The sequence below is a fragment of the Tubulanus polymorphus genome, chromosome 1 (genome assembly GCF_964204645.1).
Source record: "Tubulanus polymorphus chromosome 1, tnTubPoly1.2, whole genome shotgun sequence".
In the NCBI taxonomy this organism is placed as follows: domain Eukaryota; kingdom Metazoa; phylum Nemertea; class Palaeonemertea; order Tubulaniformes; family Tubulanidae; genus Tubulanus; species Tubulanus polymorphus.
Window position 1 is genome coordinate 27,493,128 of NC_134025.1, and position 27,780 is coordinate 27,520,907.

At 36.0% G+C, this 27,780-nt stretch overlaps 4 protein-coding genes and 1 non-coding gene across 8 annotated transcripts; 3 read left to right on the forward strand and 2 right to left on the reverse strand.

The window, feature by feature from the left end:
• Positions 1-127: 127 nt before the first annotated feature.
• Positions 128-15,713, reverse strand: LOC141915322 (uncharacterized). 4 transcript variants are annotated; one of them, XM_074806809.1, is made up of 29 exons: positions 15,642-15,713; positions 15,470-15,559; positions 11,044-11,564; positions 9,536-9,613; positions 8,232-8,357; positions 8,048-8,159; positions 7,397-7,461; positions 6,773-6,928; positions 6,474-6,675; positions 6,311-6,378; positions 6,125-6,187; positions 5,837-5,998; positions 5,592-5,750; positions 5,399-5,515; positions 5,063-5,320; positions 4,872-4,979; positions 4,630-4,794; positions 4,426-4,530; positions 4,284-4,317; positions 3,939-4,150; positions 3,619-3,855; positions 3,392-3,409; positions 2,813-2,941; positions 2,694-2,729; positions 2,318-2,344; positions 1,681-1,758; positions 1,401-1,598; positions 1,195-1,310; positions 128-1,111 (listed from the first exon to the last, which is right to left on the reverse strand). In XM_074806809.1, exons 2-29 carry the CDS (start codon positions 15,546-15,548, stop codon positions 880-882), a joined length of 3,861 nt encoding a protein of 1,286 aa, XP_074662910.1. In that variant the 5' UTR covers positions 15,549-15,559; positions 15,642-15,713; the 3' UTR covers positions 128-879. The 4 variants fall into 4 exon arrangements, with proteins under 4 accessions (XP_074662910.1, XP_074662908.1, XP_074662909.1 ...); XM_074806807.1 differs by lacking the exons at positions 15,470-15,559; positions 15,642-15,713 and adding an exon at positions 13,284-13,385; XM_074806808.1 differs by lacking the exons at positions 3,392-3,409; positions 15,470-15,559; positions 15,642-15,713 and adding an exon at positions 13,284-13,386.
• A 312-nt stretch (positions 15,714-16,025) lies between these two features.
• Positions 16,026-16,097, reverse strand: Trnae-uuc (transfer RNA glutamic acid (anticodon UUC)). Its single transcript has one exon. It is a non-coding gene; the product is annotated as a tRNA-Glu (tRNA).
• A 79-nt stretch (positions 16,098-16,176) lies between these two features.
• Positions 16,177-17,312, forward strand: LOC141914896 (small ribosomal subunit protein uS12m-like). The gene is made up of 3 exons (XM_074806236.1): positions 16,177-16,298; positions 16,753-16,850; positions 16,927-17,312. The coding sequence occupies exons 2-3, from the start codon at positions 16,757-16,759 to the stop codon at positions 17,310-17,312; spliced, it is 480 nt and encodes a 159-aa protein (XP_074662337.1). The 5' UTR covers positions 16,177-16,298; positions 16,753-16,756.
• A 190-nt stretch (positions 17,313-17,502) lies between these two features.
• On the forward strand, positions 17,503-21,917 carry LOC141898871 (sodium/mannose cotransporter SLC5A10-like). The gene is made up of 14 exons (XM_074785015.1): positions 17,503-17,630; positions 17,947-18,018; positions 18,695-18,799; positions 18,891-18,950; positions 19,030-19,134; positions 19,224-19,329; positions 19,403-19,483; positions 19,579-19,923; positions 20,090-20,197; positions 20,299-20,449; positions 20,563-20,731; positions 20,823-21,038; positions 21,140-21,347; positions 21,432-21,917. The coding sequence occupies exons 1-14, from the start codon at positions 17,550-17,552 to the stop codon at positions 21,665-21,667; spliced, it is 2,043 nt and encodes a 680-aa protein (XP_074641116.1). The 5' UTR covers positions 17,503-17,549; the 3' UTR covers positions 21,668-21,917.
• Positions 21,918-23,503: 1,586 nt separating this feature from the next.
• On the forward strand, positions 23,504-27,761 carry LOC141898879 (5-hydroxymethyl-dUMP N-hydrolase-like). The gene is made up of 5 exons (XM_074785027.1): positions 23,504-23,691; positions 24,884-25,048; positions 25,172-25,231; positions 25,311-25,424; positions 25,514-27,761. Exons 2-5 carry the CDS (start codon positions 24,895-24,897, stop codon positions 25,675-25,677), a joined length of 492 nt encoding a protein of 163 aa, XP_074641128.1. The 5' UTR covers positions 23,504-23,691; positions 24,884-24,894; the 3' UTR covers positions 25,678-27,761.
• Positions 27,762-27,780: the final 19 nt, after the last annotated feature.

A 27,780-nucleotide genomic window follows, 5' to 3' on the forward strand; every position in this document is an offset into this window, starting at 1 on the left:
AAGGTGAAACTTTTGATTTTTTTCTTATATTGCCTGATCTTGTGTAAAAAGTTCAAATATTGTATATGCAGATAATTAATATACTAACTTTTCATAAGTAAACTGGAAGTTGTTTGTCGATTATTCTTTTTGTTCGCTTTTGGGTTGGAATTCGATCATGTTAACATCAAGTTGCGATAGGAGGAACTTTTCTATCACTATTTTTGAAAAAAGCGTTATCTGATTTTGAGGAAGCCACTGTTTTCATGATCGCTCTTTTATTTCATATCTTACAGAAACCGGTATCGACAATAAACCTTCAGTAGATGAGACTGATGTGCAACGAAGTAGGTACCCGGTACATGAACAGAACATATCTTACAATCTGGTTTTCTAGAGCTAGATACATAGGAGACATATCCATGAAATCGGCTACTTGACCATTTGATCACCAATCACAGAAAGTTTTAATATAAAAATTGCCGCTACTGGAAGAAGCTTTAACTATAACAAATTATCTTACTAGGATTATGTATTAGGGTGGGTCTCCGTTCTAAAATACAGTAGAATACAAATGTACAAATGATCTGTACAGTTTTGAAGGTCCATCTCCTGAAAACGAGCACCAATGGGAATAGGGTTACATGTATAAAATGCATCAATACTAAGAAGGCTTAGCAACACCTGAAGAAACAAGAATCAAGTATTCAGAGTTTAGAATTCATCCTTCGTCTCCACAATTCACATTTCACCATTCATTTGCCACAGTCGTTCGTTCCAGCAGGTGAAAAGAGATTAAGTTTATCACGCACACAAGCCAACGATATTTGATATATTCAAAATCTGCATCAAGAGAGACGAGTTATTCAGTCAATTCTACGAAGTGATCCAACCGGGAATCTAAACTGCTCCGGTATCACGACGACGTAATCGACGATGACTTGTATTTTCAACGCATAAAACTATTAGTGGTATATTACAGCTTATCTCCTCTTCATCGAGAAGTCTATGTTTCATTAATGAACTTCCCATACCGGTTTTTCTAGTACTTTGCGATCTCCACTCATGGCAATACATTTTTGTGTGGCGTATACCACGTTTATCAGATCCATGCCAAATCATTTTCATCGGCCTAAAAGAGAAAAGCAAAAAATCAAAGAATCTATTACCAGTGAGAGGGCACAAAACAGTCTTGCTACCCCGAAAAATACGTACCATGAAGCGCTTTTCAATACATCTTGGCCATCAAATGAATATATCGTGGCCTGTGTGTTCATATTTCCCCTGTTACCGTCGAATATTTCTGTCCAATTTGTGAATAAAAGCTCATCCTGAAAATATGAGATAGTTCACACGTAATCGTACATGTTTATACGTGTAATTGTACATGCTATATAAAATCAATTGTGACATCAGCTTACTTGTGAATTTACAATTGGTACTGCTTTATCGTCCTTCAAATAAATAATTTTCTCCAAATCTTGCACCTTCGATGACAGGAATGCCCTGAACGTTGTTTTCATGCCAGCTCGTCGAGCTTGTTGATGACAAAGATAATCTGCTCTGTGAACGCCACGCATGTTACCGTTTAGAGGCTCATTCAGAGCAACCAGATGAATCTATGATATATGATAGTGATTAATCTTTCGATTTAGACGTTTTTGACGTCAAAACGTGATCAGATAGTATTTGAAAACCTACCCTCGGCCCTTGGACCTTTTTACCAACTGCAATGTCTCGTAATGGTTGATACGTCGGTGGTGTTTGAGATGTCAACGGCTGAAAATATTCAGATTGGAATGAAAAGCCGTAATTCAAATGAACTGTCGTTTGTTTATCGTCAATACTTTCAAAAAGTGATTTATCTGAATATTCGATGTAACAACACGACAGAAGATGTCAACACACATGAATAGCTAAAATATACATGCAGACAGGGGTTAAGTGACATTAGCCTACAGTCACACCGTGAAATCTAACATGGTTTTGAAGCATCTAAAAGCAAATTACAAAAAAACCTTGATTTCAACAGCAGAACACACGACAAATTTGATGTTTTTCTTATGACAACACATTTTCATGCAAGTTTCAACCTAGTAAGAACAGGCGTTATCGCAGAATCATAATGCAGTACAGCAACAAAACGAAGAGTTCAGTCGTTAGTTTATGTTAGTAATTGAATCCTCTCAGAGAAAAGAAATGTGTAGTGTGGCCACGGGGATTTAAATAAATATATATTTCTAGAAAATCCGATATGAGATTGGTGTGAAAAAACAAACTAAAACGAAAAAGGTGCGTGTATGGTAAAAGTGGTATTTTTGAGAATGGTGATCATTACCGTGAGGCGCAATGCTTCGCTATCAGCCTACAAGTCAATATATACATGTATAGATGATAAACATGAAAATGCGTTGATGATGAGTGATATATTTTGGGAGGCCGTTGTGATGTTAAGTTTGAAAATATCAGTCACACGATTCAAGTGTGAATATAAATAAACGAACATTTCATTATATAATACACGCTGTCTCCAGTTACGGGGTAATGAGGAAGGGCTTGGTCAGGTAATATTACTAGAATCCCGTAACTGTAGATATACACTATTCATTTTCTATATATGGTAATACTATGTATAATATTAATAACGGTATATAATTGACATGGAACATACCATAATTCATATCAAAATTTAAAAAAAACTACTAGTAACATACCTGTGGTCTAGGTGGTAAAGGTACCGTCTCACCCAACTTAAAATATACAAGGTATGAATATATGTCTATAACTACGAATAAAACTTATTTTTCAGCATTTTTCAAAGTTTTGAACTTACCAGTATTTTTTGCCATCCTTTCTCTGATCGGATCCACAACATTCGATAGTCGAGAACATAAACAATTGTGCCAACTGGTAAAGTGTGTGAAATATCTCGTAGTTCATTCTGATCCCTTACAACTACAGCCTATAAAATGAATTTTGTATGGATTTACAATATTTGATTGGATTATCATAAACAGATCATGTCTGATTACTTCTGCCTCGGTGATAATGAAATGTAAAAACATTTAGCGTAAATATGATTAAATAAGCCCAAAGTGTACTAACAATGTAGTGTAGATTTGCTCGAAAATATTGTAAATTTGACAGAATTTGCTGCAAGTGCAGTCCCGTATGCATGGACGAAAGCTCAAACTATAAGCAACCTAGACAAATCAAAAGCATAACATGCATCCTTTCCAATATCTTAAGATTGGTCACTGCTCTAGAATTGTTAAGAGCAAGATGGCAAAATTGGAATTAACTCGTAAGTCCTAATCGTGTGATACCACCGAACAGTTTCGCTGCCTGCAAAATCTGATACAATATGCTAAAGCTATTATGGCAAGCTCTTTCTAGGAAATAAATTCAATACCTGTGCGTTTGGGAATTTCTGTAAAGCAAGTTTTGAATTTCATCAAATCAATGATATAAAGTTTAACGCTATTTGAAAACTTCACTCGTATGACATGCATATTGAATGGATATATACGATACTTTCAACGAAACACCATAAGGCTATATTTGTTACACGAATTCAAACTTAAGGACAAAACAATATGTGTTAATCATAAAAAATGTAGCACCCCTATAAATACTCACCCCTGGAGCAACATCTTTCACAATCTTGATAGTTTTACCCGCCGGTCCTGGGGGCCCAGGAGGTCCTGGTGGACCTCGTATAGGCCTACTGATAACGTCATTGATATCATTTCCACTAACAGAAACGCTCTTTCCTGGTGGTCCAGGTGGACCAGGAGGACCTTGAATACCAGAACCAGGCGGGCCTCTCGGGCCCATTGGTCCAGGTGGTCCTTGAATCGATAATCCTGGCGAACCCTAAGATTTAGAAATGTAAACTTGAAATAAAACTTGATTATCGAAATGACTGAAGTAACTGTTAATTGGTATTTTATTCTTACATTCTCTCCTTTCGGTCCTGGAGGTCCACGAATAACTGACCGACCACTGACATCATTTCCATTATTTGGTAGATAAATGACTTCACCTGGTTCTCCTTTTAATCCAGGTTCCCCTAAGTCACCCTTCGGTCCTTGAATTCCAGGCAAACCAGGAATACCCTGGGAGCCAGGTTTCCCTGGAATACCAGGCTGTCCTTGGGGACCAGCTATTCCTATGAAGAAAGTTAACTTCTATTGACTTATCCAAAATAAAGAAATTCAGCTAACTACGATCTATTGTAGCAAACATTAGAATTTTGGAAAAACGGTTGTAATTTAATTAATAAGTTGATAAAATAGTTTTACCTCTTATTCTGTTCCCATCATTTCCTTCAAAAACCTATATTTTCATAAACAAACGTTGTGTTAGTGTTAACATCAATTCTAAGTGATGGAGTGAATAGATCAAAATAATCATTTTATCGACAATTAAGTAAAGACTGCTTACAACTTGTCCTGGGGGACCTGGTTCACCTCGATCACCTTTCAAACCTCTGGGTCCCATAATAGCAAGTCCTCTGCTTCCTTTGTTTCCGGGAATACCCGGTACACCCTGGAATTGATACGACATCGAAAAATCATTTTGCAAAAATGTTTTGCAAATATCATGCTCAGTAAGTATTAACGAATTCACGGAAAGAATATAACATACAGGTAATCCGGGCATTCCAATTTCTCCACGTCTTCCTCGATTACCATCTCGTCCCGGTATACCAGGAACACCGGTGTCTCCATGATCACCTTTTATTCCAATGCTAATTTTATTGCAATCCTGGTTACAATCTTTACCGGGTTCACCTTTCATGCCTCTAGGTCCCTAAACAAAAATATCAGGAAATTGGAAGATACGGTAATACAAGAAAAAACGAAATAATTGATAACTTCTTGTGCTACCTCTATTCCTCGTGGTCCCTGTACGCCGGGGGCACCAGGATAACCGTCTTCTCCGCGGATACCTCTATCTCCTTTCATCCCATCCACACCTGGCACACCGGGAGTACCCTATTCGATATAACATATGTATTATCATAAGCAAGCAGCAGGCTCATGTAATGAAAGTTTCAAATGATGTGCTGTAGACTTACAGGGTCACCAGGTATTCCCTTTAGTCCTGGGATTCCATCGAGTCCAATCGTACCGTTCGTTCCCGGAATTCCATCTGCACCACTATCTCCTTTTTCACCTTTCAGCCCTGGCGGAAGCTTCATAGATTCTAGTTTAACTTCGCTTTCGCCTTCACCTGATCCAGATCCTATTTCTAATCCTAAGCTGGACCAGGGCGATTTCGGACAAGATGGTCCTGGTGGGCCTGGTAATCCTCGTCCTGGTGGACCAGTGTCTCCCTAATTGAATATCAAAACTATATTTCATAACGATTGACTAAGGTGTTGAATATTATATTGATTCTGAGCGCTCCTTACCTTTAAACCAGGGACACCCGCGGGTCCTGGTAATCCATCACTTCCAGGAATTCCTGGCATACCAGCTTTTCCTGGATCACCTCTTGGACCAGCAGGTCCAGTAATGCCATCGAGTCCCTGATAAACAAAGGAGTATGATAAGACATACGACATAAAAGAATCATTTTCTCTATGTTTTTATTCAATTACTAACCACTTCTCCTTTTTCACCCTTTGATCCATGTGCACCTTTTGATCCTTTAACGCCATCAGGCCCCATCCTTCCCATCATACCAGGAAATCCAGGTTCTCCTTTCTGGCCAACCATTGTAAACTCTGCATCACCTGATCCTTCGGTATCCATGATTCGAGACTAGAATATATCGACCAAACATATAGAATTTCTTACAAAAATAGAATACATATTTAGATATTACCGGAAAGCAAAGTTGAACATACTGCACTCATTGGTGATCCCGGTGGTCCTGGGGGACCAGGAGGACCGGGATTTCCGCGATCTCCTTTATATCCTTCGGGTCCAATTGGTCCTTCGTCACCTTTCTGCCCAACAGCTCCTTTCATTCCATTCACTCCAGGTTTCCCCGCCACACCAGGAACCCCCTGTTGAAAAAGATACGTGAAAACTGAATAATGGGAAACAATTTGTCGAAATTTATGGCTTCTACCAAGATTAGCATGACATGCTGAAGATGTAAGAATGAATCTGAAAATGTAACTGGTGCTTACCTGTTCACCGGGATCCCCTGCAGGTCCTTGGCTACCAGGATCACCTGGGAATCCACGCATACCCTGAAATATAGATAATTCATTTAATATGACGAAGCTTTACTTTGAAATCTAAATTATCAGTTTTCAGGATATACATGTATAATGTAACAGTTATGTTATTCGTTATCAAAATTCATATCATACCGGTATGCCAGGAATTCCGGGTGGACCCATAAAATCTGTAAGATTCTTGATTAGATCTGACATATCACCTGAATATAAAGATGAAAACGAATAGTTTCTAACGCGTCCTGTAATTAATCATTTCCCTCCAGTACATTTACAAACTATACATAACTGTACATACCTGGACGTCCTGGCGGTCCCATTGGTCCCCGTTTTCCGGGAGTTCCAGGAAGACCTATCGGACCAGGTGGACCACGGATTCCAAAGCCAGACCCTTCAACTTCGGTGAATCCATCGATGCCAGTCTGACTCATGAAAGATGGACCAGGGGGACCTGGTAACCCTGGAGGCCCTATTGGTCCTATCACAGTTGAACAATTACCCTTTTGAAAGAAAATTTCAATGATGCTTAGAACTTAATTATTTCAAATATCTTACACAACAGCAACATTTCCTTTTGTTCAAAATATTCGAAATTACCTGTAGTCCTGCAGGTCCGGGCAAGCCGGGGGGTCCCATCAATCCTCTATCTCCCTTCTCCCCTTTAGCTCCATAGCCATCACTGATGATATCAGGTGCCTTACCAGGTAGCCCCGGTGGCCCCTGTATACTCAAACCAGGAGGTCCACTTTCACCCTTTGAATAAAAAGAGTAGACTTACTTTTCAATGGCTCTGATTACATAAATTGAAAACATCAATTTGAAATTTGAGATCTGTATTGAGGAAATGCACTCTACTGCACTCCATCGGCAGGTGCACTGGCAATGTAAAAAGTGTTCTGCCTGATTTTGCTCTGAAGCAAGGATGATGTTAACCTGATCATTGATCATTAAACTTGCAGTGAGATACAGGTGTAAGTTGCGGGCGGGATGGTGAAAAATAGTTTCTGATATATTTTAAGAACAATAACAGAGTTTTCCCAGGTAAAATATTTACCAACATAATACTACTTTATTGACAAATATCTAAGAAATAATAAGTGGGTATAATGCCACAGAACCTTGAATTCAATCATGATGTTCTTATACTTCTTCCCCAAGTAAAGGTCAATTTGTTTGTCATTTTGAGTAATTTTTCTATCGTTTCATTCCGCACTAACTTACCCTTTCACCCTTGTCTCCCTTTTCACCTTTGATACCAGAAATATTGGCTAGTTTTTGAATATCATCTGAAAGAAACACAAAATCCCCACTAAATCGATGAGGATGAAAATCAACTTTTGTTCCACATGATGAATTATTACAAAAAATTGGTGCCACGAATACGTGGTTCATATGTGTTAATTAATGCTAGGTTGTTTTTAAGACTACTGCGTTTACTGGAATTTTAGTTTATGTAAATGGGAGGTTGTTATTTGACACTTATCCTAATATGACATTCTACGTTTTGTTTCACGTTGTTCATTGATATAATGCATATGGAACAATCTGTCATAGCACATTACAACTTGCTACGATATGTACACCCATCATAGCAATTTGTTCTATTAATTGATACATTCCTCAAGTATATTTATGTGAGGTTTTTATAGACCATTTATGTGAAAAAAGACAGCAATTTGCATAAGAGTTAATGGATATGTTACGAACATGTTACACTCCGACTATAAGTGTATAGGCTAATCACTCTTTACTTTATCGTAAAAATTATTGATTCCGTATATCGTCTTATCTCGGTTGTACAAACTTTTGGGGGTATTATTAAAATCGTAGGATGTGCGCTATTTACAATGCGAAATGAAAGGGAATACTGACGTTTATAGAATACTGATGGTGGGATTGGCGGCGGCGGTGTCGTCATCGTCAAACCCATTAATTCATTCATACCAATATCAGTATCTTCATCCCGAGTATCACCTGTCAAATTCTGATTAGAAAGACGTAGATCATAAGATTTAAGTTTTTAAGCCGCAACATGAAATTAGAGTTTCATACTTACTGCATTTTCGGTAAAATTCTGATTGTCAATAATCTCCGAGGGTTTTAAATCAATATCAAGTTCTAAATCATCGTCACCCCCTTCCTGATCCCTGTCTCCACTACCTTCCACAACGACCACCGGTTTCTACAATAAGAAACAAAATCGAAAATAAAACACACAAAACCAGGTTGATTTGAAATCCTTAGAATCTTTATTTGATATACGAATCATTCATATCATTGATTTGGTATATAATCATTTGTCAAATGATTACTCCGAGGTTAAAGGGAGAAGAATAAATCAGCAAACATAATTCATGCTTTAGCCACCATATTAATTCATGAGTATAAATAGGGGGTGGTTTGGTCGAGAAATAAAATGATCGATAGAATTTAATTGGTAGGGCGATGTTTGGAATTGATTGAAAATGACAGTTGTATAACATCAGACAGAGAAATCATGGGGTTTGTATCGGATTTCCAGCGAAAAGAAGAATGAAATTATCCAGGAGTCCTCGATAGAATCGTCCCAGTTACTCACGCCAAGACCCTCAATTTCTATAGGACTAGGGGAGGTTGGGTCAACAATGTCAACTTCAACCCACCCATCCTCTCCCACATCCTCATCTCCATCAACACCGTTCTCTGTGAACGGTGGCTTTGCTAATTTTTCCTGTTTGAAAAAGAATAACAATGAGAGGGATAAAACTTTCGAAATTTGAGAGCGTTGCAGATTTTAAAAATTTAGATAAATGAGACGAAACCCCGCGATGTTACAAATTAGGTCACCCTCTCCAAGAGTCACAATAAACATTCAGCAGACCTAACTGACGAAACAATTATATAAAAAGACAGACAAAACATAAGCAATACTCAGACTCCAGATGTACAGTAGCCAGAGGAGACTTTTTCATCTCAGACAACTATTAGGTTTAAACACACCATCGTATAATACAAGTGAAGAACTATGTAAATACATATAGTGACACTCTAAGTAAACTAATCACACATGAAATTAACTAACACTTCAGAAGTCCTGATGATATTTTTCATATTACCACCGAATTAAGTAAACATTATGTTAGATATGAAGCCTGTATATTCGGTTTACTTTTCTTGAAATTGTGTATATAACGCTGAAAAAATGTCCTTTTGATATGGTTACTGAGTTGGGTTTCCGGTGTATTTTGCGCAGCATTTAGCAACAGACAGTGCCAACATAAAAGCTAAAGCAAATCTGTATGATTATAGTGAGGAGATGAATAACTTTTTCAAACCTGAAAAAATTATAGAACAAATGAAATACGACTATACACTACTGACCTTCTTTTTTTCGTCTATTTGACATTGTCTTTTGGCAGCCGTATGATCGGAGTATAGTTTTAGTTGTTGAAAAGCCCCCTGTAAAAGTAATAGTACGTATTAAATTATAAATCCCATGCAGATCTATTTATTACATTGTCGGTTTCATTTTTGCGCACTTAACGGATCCATTCTACTACGCAGCGTATGCGAATTTTTCCCACCTTATATAAAACACGTAAACCGGAAAATTTATAGGATGCGGCTGTAGTTAACATTTCCTTAGTGTAAAGAGGTTTTCCACCGCAAAAATGTTCAAGTTGCAGGTTTTCTTTACTACGAACGAACTCTCACACGTTTACCATCAGTTTTTATATTCTTAAAAACTCTATGAATAACAGTAGGCAGGTCCTGAATGAACGATGTTCATTGAACTTCGTTTTCAAAAGTATTTTCCCAGTAGATTAGGTTAAAAGTGCCAACGACTGTATACAAACCTGATACTCAAAATTTAGAAGAAAAAATGGATAGAACAAAAGTAGGCACTTATGCTTTTCATAAATATAGATGAACCGCAGAGAAAACTTGTTATCATGATTTTATCATCTTCACTTAGTTCGTGGTTAATATCTGAAGGTTAGGCCAAGAATGTCTGGTATGGCTGATAGAATTAAGTAGAAATAATTGCCATGAGTATAACAAGTCGTAGTGTCAATGTAATGTAGTAACAGTTGATTTTCAATCAGGTAGTCGGCAATATATCAATATAGTCGTATTGATAATGATGGTATTTATCTCAGTAAATTACCACAGAACCGGATTAAGCCAATATTTGTGTACGTCGGAACAGTGTACTTGTCTACGGTTTATCAGACACATTCTCTGGAAAGTAATTCACATCGCCAGATTTTGAACGGAACTGTGAGCTGTTGCTAACTATATAAAAACTTCGACAGTACTTACATTGTACGTACTTATTTCTGTGAACAAAAAACCACTACAACCACTTGAAAAACGCATTAAAAGTTCGGTCAAATAGCTAATATATCATATTTGAGGTGAAAAGGTTACTTGGTCAAGAGGTAAATCAAACTAATCAATGTTAATTGAACGTATTAAAAGCCCTATAGTAATGCACTGTAAGATGATATAGTTATTACATAGATTACAAATGAAAGTTCTATTTGCTTTTGTGGAATTACAATCACTAAAGTATTCATGAAATCGATATTTTGTGAAACGAAACCTGAAATCCAGAGGCGGATCTAGGGTCTGATTCAACCAAAATATAGGGCATATCATACAAATAAAAGGGAACCCAAAAAGAAAGCTCATCGGAAAACATTAACTCACTTTTGGAAATACAGAGAAACAAAGTTATGAATTTAGGACTTTTTATGTATCAATTTATGTTTTTCCCGTTAAATTCAGGGCAACTTGACATTCATAGGAGATGCGTACCCCTGCGCCCTGCACGTGTATCCACCCCTGAAATCTAAGATCACTTAAAGCTTAATTTAAATACTCACCAGAAATCTCCCTTTAATCCCCTTTCCACTTTGTCCAAGGAATAATGTTGAATCGGGAAATGTGAGTGGAATAGGGGTCCGAGTCACGGTTTCTTGTGCATATAGTTCGCAATTTAAATACAACGTAATCACATCACCAAAACAACTAATCGCAAAACGGTTCCATCTGTCCACTAAATTTGGAACTCGAAAACGCGCTAACGGTTTTTGTTCTTCTCCCGAATAATGTAAATTAATCGCGTGTAGTCCATTGCCGCCTTCGTTGATACTGATCCCGAATTTTAAGTTTCCTAAAGGATCCACTATCGAGAATAGGAAACCGCCTTGATGTTCATCGAGATTTACCGTCATTAAAATCGCGAAATCGGTAAATAATGTGAAGTTATTCGAGATTATTGCTGCTGAATGTTGAATTCTGGTATTTTGAGTAAATTTGAACGCGGGCAATCCTTCTTTGCCCTTCACGTATTGTATTGTCTGGTCGGGAATACCGATGACCCGCAGAAGATCAATCTCTTTTTCTGAAATGATAAATTGCACGTTCGTTTTTCAAAGCAGTTTTTCAAAGCAGGTTTTGATGTAGAACAGGAGTTTACATGTAGAACTGTTTGCATGTTTTTTTACATCCCAAAGAAAACGAATTTCAACCTGTTTGCAATGTGTATATATAACAACTATGAATTAAAATAATTACTCCGATAAGTGAAACATATTGCTGAATTAGATAATTTAGTAATTAGTGGTTTCCACATTATCGACGACCTTAATTGACGGATTACCTACATTCGGTATTCCGCATTATGGATTTGTGTGTGAAAAGAAAGACAGTATATCGAGCTGCTGGGTGGGCGGGTATCTTTTAGCCAAGATGTTGCTTTTTAAGAATACACGTGCAACAGATTTACACGTCTGTAGCTATAACTTTTATCACGTCTGTTTCCAGACAAGTTAATTTCCACACACGTTTAGCCATTGCTGCCCGACAACAATTCTCGTATGTTTTATCTTAACTCGTGTAGTATCGAATATTATATTATATCATATTCATATATTCTAAGTTCAGATATGTTATATGATATAATGCCACTGTATCAAGTGCCACAATGTACAAACATTTCCTCAAATGGTGAGAAACTGGTCAGGGCTCTTGACCCGAGGAAAGTCCACATAACGATCATTGAGATAAAATAAATATTTCACCCTGAACATGTTCCTCAACAGCTACTTGTCTTTGAATGAATTCAGAAAGTGCCTTTATTTACTTTTTAATCCGATTCAGCAGGTTTTTTGGTTCACACGCAGGCGTGGTAGGAAATAAGTGTGGTTTTTGTGGTTTCTGTGGACGAAGTAGTAGAGATTTCGGAAATACATTGATGTGATCCCAATGTGATTCATGGAAAGAATAAACCGTGAATCTTTTTCAACCAAAATGCAAAAACCCAGAACTTCCATAATGTGTAACGATGAACTCGTAACAAGGATCAAGCAGAGTTTAGGATCAAACTGTTGACGTAGTCCTTCTACATCATCGATATTATAAATATTGATAAATACTGAATGTTACAGAAGAAGCTAAACCAGATTTGTTGATTTTCACTCAAGGAATACATATACTTTAGCTTTAGGCGCAGTAAATGCGGGCAATTTAATAAACGATGTAAGAAGAGCTTCGGAAATCAGTCTTTATTGGCAACTGAGAAATAAGTACCGAGAATCGTGTTTACGGTGAAAGCTATATTCGAAATTTACTCGAATGTGGAGAAGTTTATCGTGATTGTAACCCCACTCAAAACATACATGGCGGCTGCTTTCCAGCAGGTTCCTTTCACACGACTGAAGCTAAGAATAAAAATCAGAGCTATACTGTTCGTAGAGACCTAGCGTATCGATGTTATGACTCTTTTTTATCAATCTGAATGCTCAAAATTCAATTAACCGTATAACATTCTCTAATAGGGCTAATCTTATGAAAAATGCCTCGATTCATTAATATACACCGTTCATAAAAAGTTGCTTACACCAGAAAAGTTCCAGATGTTCGCACCGTAAAATATTTCCAGATGAAACTATAACGGAGATTCGTGCCTCATTTACAATCAAAGGGGTTACTGTATAAACTCCCTAAGTCAATCTATTCTCTGAGGAGTTGTTGGGCCGAAATTGGTGATTTTATCAAAATACTTGATATGTATTGCGTTTTAGCAGTTATTCATTTTGAAGAAGCTGAGAAATAGACACACCTGACCCGCAATCTGGATGCAATGGATGCATGATACGAGTATAAGGCATCTCCATTCCGTTAAAATCTACACACCAACACTGTTCGTGATTGCACTGCATTGGTTCAAAAGCACCATTTTTGGTACATGTTATCACAAATGAACTGATGATGTCACGGTTTACTACTTGTTGCCTCAACGCTTGACAGCGAGTCAGCTTCCCAAAGTTGATGGGAGAAACCGTGGCTGTAAGAAGAAACGGCTCCTTTAATATATAAGGGTTATGTTTTGAAGTAAAAAGTAAAACCAATGTTGAGATTATGTGACAGGTTTTGTAAAAGATAACACTTAAGGTTTTATCGACCTATCTAGGGAATTCGTCATTTTGTCTGTAAGCTTAATTCTAAAGGTGTGAATGATATATCACAACGATCTTATCTGGACTTTTATCACATATCAATCGATACTTATGAATGGTCATTTGAACTTAATCAAGGAGGATTTGCTCAATTCCATGATATTCTTTACACGTGTATATACCCCGAAACAGATTTTCAAGTTTGATGTATCAGGTGAAATGACTAGACTACAACATTCTAGACTGATGGGGGTTACGTCTGTGTCATTTAACCAGATCATGAAGCATTTAATGATTTAAGACTTAGTTCCGATGCACCGGATTTTTCCATCCACCAAGCCCTGGTGGCACAAAAACAATAAGACCTTAAAACATCCTGAAAATAATATGTAACTGCCATTATGAGGCAAGTAAGTGATAGAGAAACATCTATTTCCTTCTGTTTGAAGTGTTCGCTTCAATCAGTTAAAACTAGATATGATTCTTTTGGCAGAAGGCCCTCTAAACTATTTCCGTTTTGTTCACTTTTAGCAGAGTTTCAGAGGCAAATTTCCGCTTAGTTTTGTGATAAGATACCGCCGTACAGTGTAGCGTTTGGCAAAATACGCTCGGCATAAAAGAGTTCGATTCATCATCGCCAGTGAATGTAACACCATTCAAATCAATTCCAGCGGCAAGATATATCTTATTTTCTATTTTTCTCTCAGGTCTAGCCTTCGTCTGGGAAATTCTTTCAGTCAATGAAGATGATTGGACGTCATGTCAGACACATACAACGGCTTTCTCTCTTTATAAAAATACATTTAAACAGAATACGAATGATAAACATTATATCCATCAATAGTTCGAATGATGATGGGCAGAATAACTTGTTTGCATGTTACAAGGCGACCAGCAAAATAAGATTAGAACGCAACGATTGGAAGTCGCACCGGTTTATGATGGATCATGACAGGAAATAATAGCCACGGTCAAACCATGGACTATAATGATAGTCCATATTCAAACAAAGAGTCGGGTCTATTTCTAACAGGCTTTCGAGAGAAGTTTGGATTGAGTTTGATTATAAACGAAATAAAGAAAACTTTACAAAGATTAGACGCATACAATAGATATCCCGGCTTCTTGGCTAATAGAAGGCAAACACCAATAAAGTACACATCAATTGCTATAGTCCTCATTATTAAGGGTACATTTGCCATTAGCGGCCAGAATAACACGAATTCTTTATTTGATGGTCAGTGGTAAATCATTTTTAGGTGCGCGGCAAAATGCTAGTGTATTTAGAGGTCATTCATTGCTATGTTCGATCAGGGAAGTGTGATCACACTTCCCTGGTTCGATGTAGTTTGAAACATTTTGTGTATTTCAAACTATTCAAATTTCGACCTAATATTAAACCTAGATCTTTATGATATCAATTAGACGAATCCGGTCATTGGAAATAGAACAGTGACCATTACTATACATAACATATTACGTTTAAGATTAGAGTCACTCAATGGATCAACAATAATCTTTATCGATATTTTCTTCGTAGAAATCTAATCTTCACTTAATAAACAGATAAAACCAACCTCAAATACGAAACACTTTTCGGAAGATAACACAGCCAATACTCAAGACTTTCATTAATTAACCTCATTCCATAAATAATACATATATACTGCATTTTTACAAAGCACTTATTTAAGAAAAATACATCTATAGCCTAGTACGAGAGATTATTTTACTAAATCTAGATGGATGAAAATAATATGATCCATCTGCAATTTTGATGGTTAGAAATACCGGAACTTATTTCGATGATTCTCATTTTATCTTCTATGATATTTAATAAGTGACTAACCTGCTAAACATCGAATATTTAATCCGAACATTAGACAGCAAATGACCGCCGTCAGTGAAATCCATTCTGAGTTCTTCATTGTAAAATGCACTGAAAATCATTCAAAATAACCACGCTTAAAAAACAATTGATTGGCATTATTTGTTGTTAATTTCTTGAAACTAAATTTTACCATTTGTGCATTCGAGCGCTCCAGACTTCAGATCTTCATTCAGCTCAAACACGCCGCGCGCACCCGCTCTCGTCGACTAGCTAGTCGGAACTAAATAACACTCGAACGCGCGCAACACACGGAGACATCTCACGGACCTTTTAATTATCAGAGATTATCAAAGTTATAAAATGGGAAAACTAAAAGGTTTATGTTCTTTAAGGGATTAGTTAGTTATTCCACGCTGCCCCAAATAGGATGAAAAAGCTGTTTGAATTTAGTGTTATTCACATTCAATCTAAACCTTTAATCAATGGGCTCCAACTTTTTCAAATTGGTCCATCCGAGAAACAGAATTACTAACAGCATAATGAATGTAGGACTAAATCCATAATAAAAAAGAAGTTCCCACACCGGGAATCGAACCCGGGCCGCCTGGGTGAAAGCCAGGAATCCTAACCACTAGACCATATGGGAAGTTAGAATATCAAGTTGGTATTATAAGATTTAAACATGCTTACAAGAATTATCTGTCGTAATATACCGGTTGCCGTAAACAGGTCGAACCAGGAAGTTAGGTTTTCAATTCGACATTTCGTGTATTTTCCATTTAAAAGAGCGTTTTCTAGCCTTTAAAACTCCAACTAGCTCACCAGAAGGAAAACTTTTATAGTTCCGGTACGTTACATTTTCTGAGGGTGCTATACATTTGATGTTTAGTCTGTACATCATCCAGGAGTGCCATCCCACCGGTCCCTGTGCCCTTCCTCGATTCTGATCATCATTGAGACGACATCTACTCCTGATTAGGACACGAACCATCATCATTCTCCATCCATCATTTTGGCCCATATCTATTTTTTACCACCAACATCGCATAAGAAAGTGTTTTAATGGATTGATTGGTTTAGTTTCATGATAGGATATTTCACAAAAAGCCCATCCCGATGTTACTATAAAAGCTTACCACTGTCACACTGTCACTGAAACTAAACTACAAACGTCAACAGGTTTACTGACTGAACCCCACCAGCGAGGAGAGGCGAGCGGCCGCCATTATTCTAGACTTTCAGTACTACTTTTATGCTTAACTGTTAGATGTAATTGTTTGATATTTTTTTACTATTTTAAGAGTCATGAATCAGATTGGATGTCTCATTCGCCAGGTTTCTCAGCTTGCCATCCAGTCAACCCTGAAATGCCAATCCATTGTTCATCCTCAAACTACAGGTAATTTGTTTTGTTAAACTTCACAAATATGCATATTGCTCCATTGACTACTAAGATTAATACTTTTTTTTTCTAGGGATACTTTCAAGGCTGGGCTCTTCACCATTGGTACAGTCTCAGGCTTCGTGTCATTTTCTTGAATACTTGCACAAACGAGGACCACCAATCCCGAAGAAAAAGAAGCAGCATCCCTTGGAGGGAAATCCATTTAAAAAAGGAGTAATACTTAAAACTCTCATCAAAAAACCTAAAAAACCAAATTCAGCAAATCGTAAATGTGTTAGAGTTCGATTAACAACTGGAAAGGAAGTTATAGCGTATGTTCCCGGAGAAGGACATAATTTACAAGAACATAATATAGTTTTAGTGAGAGGAGGCAGAACTAAAGATTTACCAGGCGTTAAACTGAAAGTAGTTCGTGGGAAATATGATTGTGCTCATGTGCAGAAAAAGAAACTATGAGGATGCTTTGTTTTTTGTAGAAATAAACATATTCTAATTGAAAATTACGTCGCTTTTCTTATTTCAAAAGTTATTTTTTCTCAGAAGTAGGCTAAATATAGCAAATAAAAACCAGTTTTCTTTGGAGGCTGTTGACGTTAGTGCATAGAACGCACATTAGGCGGCGTTTGTGTTGTATAGTAACGGTGTCAACCTATTCTCTTCGGACATACGTTCTAGATCAGTCGGTTGTCGACCATGGCTGGCAGTAGTCTTGCAGCTGGTGATATTGTCGCTATATGTCTATACTTTGCGGCTGTGATTGCTGCCGGAATCTATGTAAGTACTACGGTCAAGTTTTTTATTATTTAATTCATAAGCCTGGGCCATGTCATTTATTTTTCGCTAGCGGCTGATTTCAAGGATGGGTTTTTTCCATTCGATACCGGTAACGCTAACTAACATCGTCCCTATATGAAGTACATATCTTTATTCGGATTAAGAAGAGAACTAGTCTTCAAGAAATTGAATGCTATTTTGTTCTTCATTTTGTTTAGTTATATCGACATGAGCGTATATTGTAGTCTAATGATATGTTTTTCAGATTCTAATGATAGTGCTAAAAATCAGAAAATTATTGTTTTGTAAATTTCAGTCACTATGTCGCAGTAATCGAGGAACGGTTAGCGGTTACTTTTTGGCTGGTCGATTTATGACATGGCTCCCAGTAAGTATCTTCAATTGCATTTCCGATTGAATGAATCTTCAACATGACTAACCACCACAGGGACTTGACACAAAAGGATTTTGACCCCAGTATCCTAGGTACTATATATAAAAAAAGTATCAACTTCCTCTGATGTGACTCCTTTTTCTGTTTTGGTTATCATATCACTTCTAACACAATTTATTATTATAGTTTACTAATAGTCCTTATATTTTTACTAAGGGAGGCCTATTTAATAATTTTCAGAATATGTATAGATAGGTTTCCATGATAATCCTGAAAGATGAGCATTTTGAAGTTTAGGTATCATGCTGACATATGACACAAAACTAGTAACAGCTTTATCGAGTTTACTTTTGTTCTAATACTTTGTACAGATTTCATAAACTAAATAAATCAATTTATTTATACATTGAGAATCTATGACTATGTTAGACAGAGCAAATATTGTATATTTGTCTTAAAGATCACCCGGTACTTAAAACAAACTGATAGAAGCTTAGGGCACCATATGTTTAAATCTTGAGCAAAGTTTCAAATGAAACTATTTATCTAATGAAGTATCAGCTGGTGGAAGAATGAAATTGTGAAGTTTTCATATAACTCGGTATAATTTGACGGATTTTAACATTGACCATTTCTTCTTTATCATTAAAGATGAATATGTATTTTACAGGTTGGTGCATCTTTATTTGCAAGTAACATTGGTAGTGAACATTTCATTGGTTTGGCCGGGTCTGGAGCTGCCTCTGGTATTGGTGTTGGTGCATTTGAATTCAATGTGAGAATTTAGACAAAATTGCTAATGAATTGATAACTTTGTTTTCTGTTAATCACTATGCATTTATGTCATTGTAATTGAAATATTGCAGGCATGTATCTTGGTTCAGATGATGGGATGGCTCTTCCTCCCTGTATTCATAGCCAGCGGGGTAAGACACATAAAAACTACCCTGTCACTTCTTATGCCTTGAATTCTGATTATCTTATTTCACAAAATGGAAATTTCAGGTTCATACATTACCAGAGTATATGAAAAAAAGATTTCATGGTAACAGAATTCGTATATACTTGGCATGTCTTTCGATTCTTCTTTATGTGTTTACAAAGATTTCGGTAAGCCCAACTTAATAGAGTCATCGCATAAACTAATTCAATATTGAATCAAAAATTTTCAATAATATTTTAAATTCTCTTTATTAAAGGTAAATTTATATTCTGGTGCACTATTCATTCAACAGTCATTGGGCTGGAACTTGTATTTGTCTATTTTGCTGTTACTGGTTTTGACCGCTTTGTGCACTGTAACAGGTATGAACCTATCTACTATTCCAAGAAATCTTACATTTTTTTGTTATCACATTTGAAACTTTATTATTATAAGGTGGACTAGCGGCAGTAATCTATACAGATACACTACAGGCTTTTGTTATGGTCGCTGGAGCTTCTGTACTAGCTGTCATGAGTAAGTCTTCAGTCTTCAAATTTTTCAAAAGTTTAGTGATAAATATCATTCATGAGAAATGCTGGCTGGCTTAATTGATTGATATATCATTCTAGGCTTTTTGAAAGTTGGTGGATACCAGGGTCTACGTGAACAATACCCACTTGCAATAGCCAATGAAACTTTGTACAGTAACTCTACATGTGGACTGCCCAGTGAGAAAGCATTTACGATGTTACGTGGACTCACAGATCCTGATATGCCATGGCTTGGATTCTTACTCGGTCAAACACCGGCATCTATTTGGTATTGGTCCACTGATCAGATGATGGTACAGAGAGCTCTTGCTGCTAAAAGTCTATCACACGCTCAAGGTGGTTGTTTGTTATGTGGTTATCTGAAGATGTTACCTTTGTTCATTATAATCATGCCCGGAATGATCAGTAGAGTTCTATATCCCAGTAAGTTATTATGCAAACCTTAAACATCTAATAGTATCGAAGTGAAGGACTGGAATGTACATGAATCATTTTTGTTATTTTATTTATGAGTTCATTCTTTCCTCCGAATAAATCGGCCGAATCTAATGACCGCTTCAACGTGTAAATGTAATTTATTGAATTTAAGATGAAGTGGCCTGTTCTGATCCACAGACATGTTATGAGGTATGTCAGAGTACTAGTGGATGTTCTAATATCGCTTATCCTAAATTGGTTTTGGGTATAATGCCACAAGGTATGTTCATTTAGTTAACAAAATCATGCTTGTTACATTGTATAAGCTTACACTGAAATATAATTACCGATATTACATGTTGCACATATATGATATAACAGGATTGAGAGGAATAATGATGGCTGTTATGCTAGCTGCTCTTATGAGTGATTTGACATCAATATTCAACAGTGCATCAACTCTGATAACCATGGACATCTATAGACATATCCGGAAAAAGGCAAAAAATCGTGAACTGATGATAGTTGGCAGGTAAGTAAACGTATCCACAATGAAAAACATCATGAGTATGAGAATTGTGTCGATGATTTTGATATGGATATCCTGACAATTGTCATCGATAGTATACTGTTTTCTATATATAGGTTGTTTGTTTTGGTGATGGTTGGAATATCCATAGTGTGGATTCCAGTTATTCAAGAATTCCAGGGAGGACAACTGTTTATCTACATTCAAGTGATCAGCGCCCATTTGGCACCACCCATTGCCGCTGTATATTTGCTCGCTATTCTTTGGAAACGTGCAACAGAAAAGGTTGATATTTTGAATATCGATTGACATGAAATTTAGAATTGAAATGCAAATAATAAATTATTTCATTGCATCTTTCCTTCGTGGATTTCAGGGGGTTTTTTGGGGATTGATGATTGGTTTAGTTATCGGTTTAACTCGGATGGTTTTGGAATTTGTGTACAAAGAACCTCTATGCGGTGAACCAGACACACGACCTCTCATCCTTTCCCAGGTGCACTACATGTATTTTGCGTTGGGATTATTCTGGGTTGTCGGAGCCACGATGGTCGTCATCAGCTTACTAACTGCCCCAACTCCTAATGACCGGGTAAGAAATACAAAATACCAAAAAGTACCAAATTTATAATAATTATTATTATTTAGATAGAGTTTGAATTTTTAGTTCTGATTTTATATATTTATTTGTAGCTAATTCGAACAACGTTTTGGACGCGATATGATAAAGGCGTCCACCCGGATGACCGACTGCTGGCTGACTATACAGGAGTCAATGCCGATAAAGTGGGAGATACAAGTGAAAACGAGCCTCCTCAATCGAGTCAACATCATTTAATTGAAAAGATAGAAATGGATAAGATCAACCTTGAAGATAAGGAAACGATAGCTAATGAAATTGGTCAGTATACCTTTTCTGATTTATCATATCAAATGATGATTCAGTAAATTTGTGATTTATCTGAGATGTGATGTCATTTTGTAGAAACGGAAGATGTGGAAATTAGAGAAAGAAGCTTAAGAGGGTATTGCGTTCGTGGATTTAATTGGTTTTGCGGATTTGAATCTGACCCAGAAAAAGCTGCCGAATTTGAAGCTCATTTAAAAGGATTGACGGCTTTGAAACAGGATCCAAGAGCCAAGAAGGCTCTGGTCACGATGCTCGTATTCATTAGTATTTTGACAGCATTTTTGTATGGGTTCTTCTCAGCTGGTTCCTAGCTGATCATCGCTGAGATATATCATCAGCATTTGTCCGTACATACATTATGTCCACTGATCATTGATGTTCATGGTCAGTGTCGCATTATGTATAGCTTCCAAGTATTATAGTTTTATAACTGGAGAGTATTTTAATAGAACGTATTGCAAATAATTTTCTGGTGTTACAAAGCTGAATATTTTCTTTGGTTTCTATTGACCTAAAGGCTCTGTAAACTTTAATTCTAATATTGCCATTAATAAGATAAAATCCCACTATTTACAGATTAAAAGAATTTAAAAACCAGAATTTATCTATTAAATCTAAAATATTTAAAAGACACGACGTTTCGATCTCACCCTAGAGATCATCGTCAGGTGAGATCAAAACGTCGTGTCTTTTAGATATTTTAGATTTAATAAATAAATTCTGGTTTTTAAATTCTTTTAATCTGTAAATAGTGGGATTTTATCTTATTATCCGTTCACCACGTTTGAGTGTGGTCATCATTCTAATATTGCCATTGTTTTTGTCTTCCTATTCAATGTTTAAGCATGCGTTTTGATTTCACTTTTCAACCTTTGGTGACCATGAATAGAACAAGAATTTTTCATGCCTCAAGGAGTCATGCGATTGAAATGCTTTACTTTTTGTCTATAAGGTATCAAGATATCTATAGAATACAAATACAATATCAGGAACAATGTATTGATTGTAGTCATATATATGAAATTAACTTGATTTAGGGATGAATCTACTATTGTATCACTTGCCAGCTTTCCGACGAAGAAATAAATGATTCATTCTGTTCTGGTGTGTACTTGTTATGCCAATGATATCACAGAGATCTCTACAATGTACGTAGAATGCGTTGCGAAAAACTTCACTGCATTTATTTCCTTCATAGACTTACACAAAATTCAACAAGTATGAAGCTCAAGCCATTCCAATTTTATCTGATGCGTCCATCTTCAGTTTTTTCGTAAGTGTTTTTCTGTTGTTTTGCAGACAATTTTTGGAGCAACAATCATTTAATTTATGTTAAACACTTAGTGGATTCCAAAATGTTATTATCAAATTGATTTACACTTTTTTTTTGTTTTACGTATTTACATTGATATTTGTAGAAAATGTTTGTAAATAAGATAAGTCTGGTTTTTTAGTGGTATTGCAATTAAGTAACAGTTTATGTTTCATAGATATTGTTGGATTGATTATTAAAATCATGTGAGGTGTGAGGATTGAAGTCCTTCAAATTTTCGAGGCATATTTTTAGTCTGGGTCATGATTTTGATATAAGTGCATAAAAAGACGTGTATAAACATGTTATTAGTAATTTTGGATTGTTTCTATTATATTATTTTCTTCTGTCTCAATAATGTTTAGTTTATTTATTTTCATCCGATATTTTGTACATTATCTTAAGTTAATGAATCTCATTTAGAATGAATCTGGAAAGTTTATGTTTGGTGCATTATAAAGAACTCAAATGCATTTGTTTACAATCTGTGGTTCTACGTAGAGTTATTCAAAGCACGCGAACACCACTGAAGTCCATGGTAAAAACCAAATAGTTACCAGTCAAATCCGTGTCACAAACCTATTATGCATGTATATATGTAAATTCAAGAAATTTCGTTAGCAATAGTTAATTTGTTGCATACAATACATGTACTAGTGACCACAATCCTAAAATAAATGTTTGGGAAACCTCATTTCAATTCAACTCAAAATTAGATGAGCCTCTGCGTGTATTTGTTACAATTTATCTAATCACGAATTGTGTGTTGTTTGTAGATTACGATATATATTCTAAACAGAGTTTTACCAAATAAATACCGTAGTGATAACGGATTCTATAAAACTTCAATTGTGACGTCGTTTTGGTTTGTTTGCTGTGTTGTTGTCTTTGGCTGCTGCATCTTTAGTTACTCAGCATCCCGTCAGATGGAGTGATCTTAAAGTAGGTCAAGGTTCTTGCGGCTTCCTCCTCTCTGAGAACAAAGCATCTTCGTTGTTCCCTGGATTTATCACGAAAAATCAGGTAAATGATTTGAAATTAATGTAAGAAAATATATGATTGGGTTGCGGACTTTTTACTGAATATATTGGTATATAATTTTCCTGGATATATCGTTAAAAGATGAGATAAATCTAGATACATTACAAGGAAAACTCGGTAAACTCTTATGTACATTGCCTGGAATGAATCTGACGTTTTTCATGTTTATGGATTCTTGTTTAAACCCCATATTATCAACATTTTTTCGTTCGATTGATTCCTATTTATCTTATACATAAGTTATGATCTTTGGTACCGGTATCTAATTTGAAGTTCTGTGGACTTCGTAATTACATACATAGTTAGTTGAATTACGTAGAATAATGAAATGGAAAGTTACGTAGTTATTTTTATAAACGTTAAGAAACAATGAGAGTTGGATATAAGCAATGAGAAATGTATTGATATTCAAATAAACGGAATAGAAAATTTATCTATGGTAATTAATAGCGTGAATTTGTACAGCTTTTTGCCACCATAGTGCTGCCATCTGATAGCTGATTCTTGAACTATTATTCAGTAAAAAAGTTATTTCGCGCTATATTTTCTCAGCGCCGCCAACTTAATCTTTTTACGGCGCTTGGGCCGGAGAAATTTTTCAGAAAACTGCTTTGAAGAAATTATTTGAAGATATTCCACTACAGTTCGATCTTTTCCTGTTCTTTGAAAGATATTTATATTCATCAAAAACAAACGTTCAAGTGTCGAAACTACGTATCTGAAAATTTTAAAAGATCCTTCAGCAGAAGAGATTTTTATTCGATAAAATGAACGAAGAAGCCCAAAGATTCATCGATTAGAAGGATATAACTGAAAGACAGTACTGCCGAGACCACTCCATAGTGGATGTTTTCACCATTGATCTAGCCCAACTGATTTGAATAGATCGGTACATTTGATCGGTTAGATAATATTTTTGATACAATGTATGAAACTATTTACAAGTTTCATAAACTGATAAAAAATCAATCCAGAGTCAATTCTTGGAATACATTCTGTGTGAATCGCGGTTTTAAAACAATTCTTATATTTCACCACCCACTATCTGCAGCTAGAGGCTTTCATCGTGAGGTATAATATTTCTACCCTGGAATAAACCCTGACGGAAACTGTCAGCTTTCACTAATGGTTAATCTTCGTTTGGAGTTTTTAAGCCTTTTCAACTCATTTTCAGATAGAAAGAAAATGAGTCGTTACATTTACTTTTGTGGAAGCATTCGCGGTGGTCGAACCGATGCAGAGTTGTACGGTCGTCTCATCGAGAAACTGAAGACATACGGTACAGTTCTGACTGAGCATGTCGCTGGAAAGGATGGCAATGAAGATGGCTCCTTGAAAAGTAATATATTCATATGATACAAATCTGTACCTTGGAGTATGATTACCCCACGGTGAAATGTAGAATGGTATTTTTACACCCAGGTTTAGACTTAGGCGTTTCATTGCTCACGCGTACTTTCAGGTGAAGATGACGATAGAGCTGTCCATGACCGAGACCTGAAATGGTTGGATCAGGCAGATGGTAAAGCCAGTCGCTCAAAATTAACGTAAAAATTTAAGAAATATCTAGTAAATACACTGTGTTATATGTTAAATTACAGTTGTCGTAGCTGAAGTGACCCAACCCTCACTAGGCGTAGGTTATGAAATCGGACGCGCGATTGCAATGGGAGACAAGAGGATTTTGTGTTTATACCGACCACAAGGAGAACGAAGTAAGTTTCATATTTCCGAGAAAAGTATTGTTTTGAATTTTAAGCAAGGTATGTATATATGTTTGACATTTATTTGTGTTGGTGTCTAGAACTGTCAGCGATGATCCGAGGAGCTGACAATGGAGATAACGTCACAGTGAAAGACTACAAGGAGGCCGAAGCCGACGAAATTTTTAAGGATTTTTTCCTCATCGATGACGACGTCGACGACGAAGAAGAAGAGGAAAACGAAGAGGAAAATGGTACCGAGTAAAATCATTCCATTGTAAATATACCGCCGGTGAAAAAAATATCATCAATCGAAGAATAACATCAGTGTACATAGCGATACGTTAATATAGAAAACCATGGAAAACATCGTGTGACAGTCCGTCTCTTAAAAACAGAAAACATGAATTAAAATCTTTTTGTGAATTGATTGAAACATTTAATTGATAATCATGGGATAAACTTCTAGTGGTGGCACATGAGGTATGTTGAATTATCAGGTAAATAACTATAGATTTGAATGCAAACTACGTATTTCTTGATAGGCAGATTTTTTCATTTTCTGATTTTATGAAAAACTCATTTCTCGAATAACAAAAATTTCACTTTTATATCTCATCATTTGTGAAGGAAAGCATGTTTCTCATCCCGAGATCACATATATATATATATATATAAATATATACGTATTTTTTCGCTTTGTAATTTTGTTATTTGAAGTTATGATGAACATAGACTATGAAGTATATAATTCCGCGTGTATATAAAGTAGCCTTTGTAATAAGAACCTGAAGTGGAAAGAGTATATATTGTAACTATAAGTACGAAAGATCATTAGTACAAACAACAAGACCGAAATATTTCATTGGACAGAGATTTAGATTGGTTGTGGCATTGATGTCTTGCGTTAATTTGTAAACTCTCAGGAATATAATAATAGTAATAATGATGATTATAAATATATATATACTTAAAGGTTACTGTATATGGAATGAATTTTGGTGAAAAACCAATTTATTTAAGCGGGTTTTATACATAACAACTTCTAATTAATAGGCCTTGTGTATACGTTATCGTAAATCTGTCTCGTAGATTTAGCGCTTAGGATGCTCTAGCTGTTGTAAGCGAAGCGTCATTTTATCTTTTTTTGTTTTATAGTATTATTTCTTTACTTGACAAGAAGTTCAGTATGGATGTATGTATATATATGTTTGAACGTGATGTGTTTGTGTAGTGACCTTATAGAACAACGGACACATACTGGAATTGATTCTTGGAAACAGCGCTTCATTTCTGATCTCAGACGAACCCCCGCGTGCTCTGACAATTCATTTTATCCGCGCGTATTGTTATTGTGAAGACCTTTGAGTGCTCTATCACAAAACCAGCTTGCATTTACTCTGATTTCGGATCCAGCATTCTCGGTTATGTTCCGCGCTTGTTGTAACAGTGTGAGATTGATTTTGTCGTTGATCCACAATGGAAATCTTGGCAGTTCATGTATTGTACATTATTCATTCAAAACCCTTATCATAGATCTCATTTTGTTCATTAACCATATATTATCGAGGAATTTTCTTACTGAATGATACCTGCATAGAAACGGCTTGTTTTTGTTTGAAAAAAGTGATAGACTTTCTATTGTGACAGAAGAGGCAGCACTTATCCTGGCAATATTTATATATAGTTTTAAAATTGGTCATCCGTATTGTAACGATTAAGTCTTCTAACATGACTTCTGGAAATATTTTCCAATCTAACTGGCTGGACACACATTCTCTAAATTCTGCTGAAATAGACATGGAGTGTTTTGGCTTGCTTGTGTACACTACGTTAAATGCAACAGCTACGAGCTTTCTCATTGAAATCCCACCGTCAATTGAGAGCAGTTGTTGCGGAAAAGCCAACATTTTTATACGAATGAAATTATAGTATAATGAAGCTAGGCTAAGTTAAAAGGTATGTTGAAGTAAACTTCAAGTGACTTTGTTGTAGTAAATTGGGACAACTGTTCACCCTTTCAACCACCGATTCGTAATGAAATACCGGTATAATATCTGAAGATATTGCAATCAATGGAAGATGCATATTTTACCATAATGAATTGATAAACCATATGGAATTAATTTTTACTAACGCACAGTATCCATATCATCTATATTCATATTTCAAATTCGCATGAAATGCCGCATCAACGAATGAAAAAAATGCTAATTTATTTATTGTATATATACATATACGTACGACTGAACTATTATATATTGTCTAGCAGAACAGTCCCTATACTTATATATAAACTGGTTTGAATGTATTGTGTAGATATTTAGACGTTCAATAAAATGATAAATATTTGTGGATTGAAAACAAA